General features: G+C 42.8%; 1 protein-coding gene across 2 annotated transcripts in view; it reads left to right on the top strand.

Moving 5' to 3' along the window:
• USP43 (ubiquitin specific peptidase 43) overlaps positions 1 to 8495 on the top strand; it is a 60662-nt gene that overhangs the window by 4894 nt on the left and 47273 nt on the right. For both annotated transcript variants that reach the window (XM_012655629.1, XM_012655628.1), the window contains exon 2: positions 3893 to 4024. In XM_012655629.1, coding sequence (XP_012511083.1) covers positions 3893 to 4024 — 132 coding nt within the window. The remainder of the gene's footprint in view (positions 1 to 3892; positions 4025 to 8495) is intronic.

The raw sequence follows: 8495 nt of genomic DNA, 5'->3' as shown, positions 1-8495 counted from the left end.
GCTAGGATTACAGGCGTGAGCCACCGTGCCTGGCCACATACTTATTTTTTTGTGGTGAGAACATTTAAGGTCTATTCCCTTTGCAATTTTCAGGTGTATAATACATTATTATTCACTAGAATCACCATGTTGATCTTCATCTCATTCATGTATTGAAGCTGGAAATAGCAGAAGATTTTCCCATGTTTCTTTACTAGTTGTAAGTCTGCTCTTGGAATTGTCTGTTCACATTGCTGCGTATCCATTCGGCTTTAGTCTCAACGTTCTTTTTGTTTCTATAAGTTCCTTAACCCTTGTCATATTTGCTGCAAATATTTTTATCTAAACTCTCTCCTTCTTCTCCCTACCCCAATATAGGAAGCTTTAGATTTATGTATATGATACCTTTTGATAAATATTCTATTTTATGTACTTCTAGTTTTTCTATGGTTATATTAAGAATTTCAGCCATCTGGAACTTAGCTTATGTGCTTAAGGATCAATTTTAGATCTGCAGTGATATACTGGAGGCATTTCATTTTAAAAACAGGGACGTCTTCTTCATCACTCTTATGTTTTAGAAGTTCTGGACAAAACAGTCATGAAATGGAGTAAAAAACATTGAACAGAAAGAAAATTGCCAAATGGTTCTAGAAATCTGTGTTTTAGCATTATTGCTGTCACTAATGAGATCGGGTAGAAGACAGTCAAAAGCAATAACCATTTAGAACACATAAGCATGAGATTTTATTCATTAAAAACAACCAGAAATATGAAATGACTAGGAATAATTTTGATAAGAAATGTTTGGGAGAGAAAACACATGCACACAGATAGAAATCTCAGATCTTCCTTCCCGAGTTTGTATTTAGTTTTAATGCAGTTGTGGTCACATTTCAATAGACTTTTATGGGGATGTCTTCTGTAGGAATTAATAGGTTAAGTTATAAAAAAATTCTTCAAAATGCCTTTCAGATACTTTATAATTGGAAAAGGCCAATAAAGAATAATAGTCACTGTAAAAAAAATTTACAATGTACAAATGAAAGTGAAAAAAAATTGTCCATGATCCCATCATTCTATAACATTTGTTAATACTTTGTCATAGATTTTCTGGTATTTTATTTTTCTATCTATAAATGTAGAATTAAAACAATCCTATATTTTTGCACTCTTTTCTTTTTTACGACAGGATTATTTTCTTTTCTCATTCGCATTAACTCAGTCATGATTTTTAAGCCATCTAATATGAGTGTGCCGTAAGTTTCCCCCCAGATGACTTTGATATGGAGAGATATCTTTGCTTGTATCTCTCATTTCCTTAGGCTAAATTCCCAAAAGTGGAGTTACTATGTTTATTGAGAGGGACATTTTTAAGGCCCTGTCTTGTCTGTCTTCTTGAAGTTGTCCAATTCTTTCTGGAAAGGTTGTAAAGTAATACCCAGGCCCGGAGGAAGAGTGTTAGTCTTAAAGGATTATCACGACTCACTGGAAAGGAATGCATTTCACTTGGAAGTAAAAATGGAAGTAAAGGTCTAGACTGCAAAAGTAGGAGAGCACCTTTGGGGTACCTGAGTAGCTTGTTTACCTGGAGCTTTGAAATGTGGAAACACATGGATTGGGGCTAGACCAGAGAAGGTGCTTGGACTATTAGGTGGTGAGTTGGAGAGTAAGGAGGATGTGGCATCAAGAAATGACATCATCCAGCTGAGCTGTAGGAACATTGGTCTGCTTTGGCAGGTTGAGAGTCTAGGGGCTGGGCTCCTCCTTAGGTAGGTATTGTCATCTGGGTCAGCAGTAGTTAGAGTTCAGCAGTTGGAATGAGCCTCTACTGTAAGGGAAGGGCAGAGACATTTTGGGAGCCAGAGTCCAGACTGCTTGACAGCTGATATGAGGGAGAATCTGAAAGATGACACCTACATTAAGAGGAAGAACTGGTTTTAGAGATTTTGAGTTGGAGGGGCTGGCTGCTCACCCAGAAGAAAATGTTCGTACTAGGATATAGGTTTGACGGTGGCTTGGGCCGGTGGGTAGGGTTGCCAGATAAAATATGCAATGTCCAGTTGACTTTTAATTGCAAATGAACAATGAATATCTGTTTAGTATAAATATATCCCAACTATTACATGGGGCATATTTCTATTAAAAAATTCATTGTTTATGTAAAATTCAAATTTCCCTTGGCATATTCTATTTTTATTTGCTAAATCTGGCAGCCCTACTTGAGGGTCAAAGTGCACATAAGCCTGGAGAAAGAATCCAAACTAATGTATTGGAATAAAGACCCAGAACCAGCATTTCAATTAGTTAGATCTTGCATTTTGCTTTTTTTTTTTTTGAGACAGGGTCTCACTCTGCTGTCCTGGGTAGATGCAGTGGTGTCATCATAGCTCACTGCAACCTCAAACTCCCGAGCTTAAGAGATCCTCCTGCCTTAGCCTCCCGAGTAGCTGGGACTACAAGCGCACACCACCACGCCCAGCTAACTTTTCTATTTTTCGTATAGTTGGGGTCTCTTGCTCTGGCTGCTCTCAAATTCCTAGGCTCATGCGATCCTCTCACCTCCGTCTCCCAGAGTGCTAGGATTACAGGAGTGAGCCACTGCACCCAGCCTTGCATTTTGCTTTGTCTCTTCCTAAAGTTTTCTTTAAATCTCAAGGGAAGATTAAAAGAAAAAAAAAGAAAGAAAGAAAGCCCAGACCACTTGATTTGATTGGCAGTTTTAAGAATTGTCTTGGTCCTCAGCCTTGCTAAGACCGGTCCCCTTGGCAGGTGTGAGCAGATAACAGACCTGCATGGGACGAGGCTGGAGGCCTGGCTTTGCAGTCTAGGAGTGGGGCCGACCACCGTGGTGTGCTGTGTGCATGTGCACGTGTGTTCACAAAAACAAGGGGATTTACTTAACACTCACATGCTCATACGCTTGCACATGCATCGCAAACATCCCTGGAAAGATGCTGAAGGGACTGCTAAGAGTGGCTGCCTTCTGGGGAGGGGTACCAGGGAATGGAGGCTGAGTAGAAGGAAGACTTCATTACCATTCTTATTTGTATTTTGAATTCCTTTTTTTTTCAGTATGTGCATATATTACCCTTTGGCGAAATAAACTTTTAAAAAGCTAAAATATGCATTTACACAGAAAACGACAAAGTTGTTACAAAGTTTAACAAAGGGTACAAAGAATGTAAGCACCATGGGGACAGGGAGTCTTGCCTGTTTTGTTCACTGTTGTATCCCCTGGTTCCTAGAACAGTGCCTGGCATGTAGCTGGCGCTCAGTGCATATTTGTTAAAGGAATGAAGGGCTGGCCCAATCATTTTATGATCTAACCACAGAGAGAGAAGTTTGTATCCTTAAATTTCATACCCATCATTACGAGGCAGTAAAGGAGCTACATACTACATTGTGTTAATATTTAAGGAAGTCAACCTCACTGCAAATGTCATCCCCAAAGAGAGAGATGAGGCTATGGGAATGAATGACATCAACAAGAGAGAGAAGACTGTTCACCTGTGGGGTGCACAGAAACAATATGGGAATGGACCGATGGAGGGGAGACCAGTGGAGCATGGTACCCCAGCAAAGGATGAGAGCTTTAGAGACGACAGATGGTCAGCAGTATCAGAATATCCAACAGAGACAACCCTGTGGGTTTTCAAAGGATGGGACATACATCAGTAGTCCTTCTGGGGCAAAAAGTGCCCTCTCCTATACAGAGAGCCCTCACACCATTTCGGCACACGCCCCCAAGGGCAGGCTTTGGCAGGAAAGAACATTTCCACCCCGCGTTGTCTGTGTGCTGGCATCCTAGGTCAGGGCACAATGACCACTTGGTAGACCTGGTGCTTATAGGCCCTCCATTTGGTTGCATAAAGGGCCAAACTGACCCCTGGTTTTCTTTTTTTCCTTTCAGAATGCAGTTTCCAAGTACGGCTCTCAGTTCCAAGGCAATTCCCAGCACGATGCCCTGGAATTCCTGCTCTGGTTGCTGGATCGTGTGCACGAGGACTTGGAGGGCTCGTCGCGAGGGCCGGTGCCCGAGAAGGTTGGTCACTCTTGAAACAACACGTTGTATTCGATTTTCCCTTTTTATTTTGAATGTTTACTCAACTCTCCTCAAAACTAAATCTTGAAATTCAGATTCTTGGATTCCTATATAGTCTGCCTACTGGATATACAGTGCTGTTCCCTGGATACACAGTGCTGTTCCCTGCTCCCTTCTTTTAGCTCTGTTTGCTTCAGACAAGGCATTTCCTCCCATTGCAGTATTTCACGTCCTCTCTAATCCCAGTGATACAGTGAATAGGGTTTCGTTTTAGCTCAAAATTTGAAAAAAATTTTTTTTGGTCTATGTTCTGTGCAGCAGTATGGCCGTCAGAGGCCATGAATACCATTGCTTATTATTTTCAGATGATGTGATATCATCTCAGCTCTATCATTGCTTTCTCAGTTGTGTATCCTACAGGGCAGCGATTCCTAACCTTTTCTCTCAAGATGCAGGATGGATGACTTTTACATGTGTGCATTTAGCATTCCCAGGTTTTGATGAAACCCCAAACCTTTGGGAAGAGGAAAGCACCACGATAATTTGTAACAGCCACAGTGAATTGATACTTCAGCTGCGTTCTTTATGGACTTTGCTCAATGAAGATCAATGATGGCTTGTGCTCTAATGCTATCCCGTTATCTCCCACTTAAGAAAGTAAAGTGAATGACGTTATTATGTCATAAGTGCGTGAAGTTATAATAATATCCATCAATAGTCTGCTGTAATTTAAAAAATGTTTCACGAGCTTTGATAATGAGGAACACGTTATTACTTGATGTATCTCATAACTGATCCAGATGCAGCCACAAGAACTGCTTTATGAGATTTTTGGTTTTGTTTAAAAGTCGAACACTATATTCCCATTCCTCTCATAAATCAACTAAAAGCCCCTTGGAAAGTGCTTAGTCTTTTAACTGTCACCTTCTCATTCCTTCACTATTTTCTTAGAACCCATTATTCTAGAGTAATAGAGAATGAATGGCTCAGGAAACTCAGTCTTTTTTTTTTATTTAAACATAGCCACATAGCTAGCTGTTATCTTTCTTTCTCTTTTAGTTTTCAATTTTTATTTATTTTTTAATCACCTGTATAACTGCAGGATCTTTCGCTTTTAAAATGGCATCTTGCAACTCTAAGAAAAGGAGAACATAACCATATACATTCCATATATCAGAGAGGTTGAGTAACCTTCTTAAAGCAACACAGCTAAGGAAGCAATAGAGTCAGGATTCAAGCCCAAAGAATCGCTTGAAATCCTTTTTTCTTATTTTAAAAATAATCACCCCACTCAACCCCCAAACACACAAAACAAAGCCAGAATCACACAACAAAACCTGGGAGGCCCCCACACACACTCAAAGGTTATGATGGTTCTTCTGGGTCATGACATTATGGGTGATCTTTCTTTTATTTACAGTGATTTTCTATTTATTTTATTCTGACCCTTTTAGTTGCAAGTGACGGAAATTTAACTTGATCCAACTTAAGGCAAGGGCATTTATTGGCTTTTATAATTTGTAAGTCTGAGGGTTGAACCAGCCTCAGGTAGGGCTGGATCCAAGGACTCAGAGTATGTCACCAGGTTTTGACTCTCCCTTTATCTCTTGTCTCTGGCTTCATTCTCAGACTGGCCCTGCCCACATGGTAGCAAGAAAGCCTTCTGCAATGCTCATATAGTCTTTAGAACTGGGGATTCTAGAAAAAGCCTGGGGAAGAGTCTGATTGTCCCAGCCTGGTTCACATGTCCATCCCTGGGCTGTGGTCAGAGGAGTGGCACATTCTGATTGGGCACACCTGGGTCGCATGCCTCTGGGGGTGCACATGCGCCGAAGGTAGCTTTTATAGAATCGGAACAGGTTGCTTCATCAAAGAAAGGAATACCGAGCAGATAAACATTTGTCCACTATGCTGTGTGTCCCACAAGTTTATAGTGAACACATTTTGAACTCAGTGATGTATTTTTTTTTTATTTCAGCAGATTAGGGGGGAACAAATGTGTAGGTTACGTATGTTGCCCACGCCGCCCCCGAAGTCCGTGTTTCAAATATGTCCATCCTTCGGGTAGTGCGCATTGCACTCCTTGTGTATACAAATACCCGTCCCCTCCTCCCTCCTCCCCCCTCCTCCCACTGCCCTCCCCCTTCCCCAGCATCCAATAGGTGTTGTCCTGATGATGTATTTTTTTAAAAAAGAGACTGTTTATTGAATATTTGTTATGTGCCAGACATCTACCTTGGTGCTTTTCGTGACTTATTTCACTACTGGACACATAGTAGACACTCAATGAACTCTTGAATGGTTGACTAAATTACTTATGCTTTACTGTTATAAGGATAACTCATACTTTACAGTTAATGGAAATTTGGGTTAAGTAAGTTGCTCAAGGCCACTTAGCTTCTACTTGGTGGAAATGGAATGGAAGTTGGGTCTGTTTGTGCCAAAGCCAGTGGGCTGGACCACTTTCCTTTTCACGAGTGTCTCCTGCCTTCTTAGTTCCTGACCGCGGGGGAGAGAAGCCTTGGAGATGGGTGGTATTTCTTCCTGCTGGCTGTATAGGAAAAGCCTTTTCTTGTTTCCCCCTCTCCTCTCCCTGGCTGTACCAGGCAGCTCTTTCTACCTAGAAAGTAGGTGGGATAGGCAGCCTTGCAAATTGCCTTTCCATTTTCCTCTTCTATCCCTTGGTAACAGGAAAAGGCACTGGGCTTAAGGGTGGAGAAGATCTCGGAGAGGGTAAGTAACTTGCCCCAAGTCACACAGCTGGTATTGGGAGAGCCAGGACCCAAATCCAGGAAATGCAACTCTATAACAGGGTTTCTTAACCTCAACATTTTTGACATTCATGGCCTGATGATTCTTTGTTGGGAAGGTTTGTCCTGTTCACTGTAGCCTTAGTAGCGTCCCTTTGCCCACTAGATACCAGTGGCACCCCACAGTTGTGATAACCAAAAATGTCTCCAGACATTGCCAAGTGTCCCTGGGGGAGAGGGGGTGAAAATCACCCCTCATTTGAGAGCCACTGCTCCAGAGCCTTTGTTCACAGTGATGATGTACCGCCCCCAAACCTTTTTAAGATAACATTGAGTTTATTTAAGCTAAGAAGGCCTACCAATAATTCTTTTTAACAACTTTAAGACACAAGTAAAAGCAGCCATCATTGGTCTTCTAATTTCAAATATGTCCCACTACAATGTTCTCCACACTGCAGCTGGATCTTTGTAGAAAGGAAATAAGATCACGTGTCTCTCCTGCTTAAATTCCTCCAGTGGCTTCTGTTGCACTTAGACCAAATCCAGGCTCCTACATGGCTGATGGGGCCCCACCTGCCTAACACTCAGCTGATTCCAGATCCGTCTGCCCCTTGTTCCCTGTCCTTGGCCACACTGGCCGCCCTCCGTTCCGTAGTGGGCTGGCCCTTTAGGAGTACGCCATCAAGGCAAGGTGGCTATTGGCCCGAGAGAGGAGCTTACACCGCCCTTAGTTTGACCTGATTGAAACTGGAAAAGATCTTTTTTTCTCTGTCTGAAGTCAAAGTCTCTCCTGAAATTTGCTCTCAGAAAACTGGGCTGCCTGTCGAGGCCCGGCTGTGTGCGCTTGAAGGTAAAGAACAGAGCTGCTGGGATTATTTGGCGTGGAGTTTCATTGTCCCCTTCTGAGAAGAAAAGCTGCTATCCTCTGCGTAGCTCTGAATGATTTTTCTTTTTGAGTTTATTTTTGTTTTCAAGACCTAGGGAAGCCACATAGCTGGATTTATTTGAAACTGGAATAGAAATCATAAAGGCCAATTTCTTTTCTGTTATTTTAACGATTCTTAAATGTTTTCATCTTCTGGAAAGGGCATTTTTTACTACCCTGGTAAAAACACTAACACACAAACAGTCTTTTTGCAGTTTGTTTTCCACAAAATGCCACTCTTGCAGCATTAAGGAGGGGGCGCAGCTGGGGCGAGGGCCAGGAAGCTAACGTGTATTAAGCACCAGCTATGTGCCAGGCGAGATAGACACATCATGTCTTTTGATTTCAAAGGCTGCTGCATGAAGGTGATGCGAGACACTTATTGCTTTTCCGCGCGGAATGAGGCCTAGGGAGAGAGGCTGAGGGTCACTCGGCTAGTAGAGAGGACAGCCAACCGCGTGTGACCTCATTATCTGTGCTTCGTGAGTGCCTCCCTGCCGCCCCTCACTCCAGCCTCGCTCAGGACTGTCTCTCTTTCCGCATCCCGTCCCCGGGTGATCCTGCCCACGGCCACCTCCAATGCTGTGCAGAGACATCCTGTGTCATTGTGGCTTCTCTGGGTGCAACAACAGCAACCAACTTGAGGTGACTCAAACAAAAGGGGAACTCAGGAGGAGACCAAGGAGCGACATGCGGGATTACAGGGAAGGGCAAAGGACCAGCTCAAAACAGCCACGAGTCAGGCAGCTGTGAGGGCAGGTCGGTGGCAGGATCTGCTCCTCCGTCTTCCCTGGAC

Source organism: Propithecus coquereli, unplaced genomic scaffold, assembly GCF_000956105.1.
Source record: "Propithecus coquereli isolate 6110/MARCELLA unplaced genomic scaffold, Pcoq_1.0 Scaffold482, whole genome shotgun sequence".
NCBI classification, from domain to species: domain Eukaryota; kingdom Metazoa; phylum Chordata; class Mammalia; order Primates; family Indriidae; genus Propithecus; species Propithecus coquereli.
This window is presented reverse-complemented; position numbering and strand designations above follow the sequence as displayed.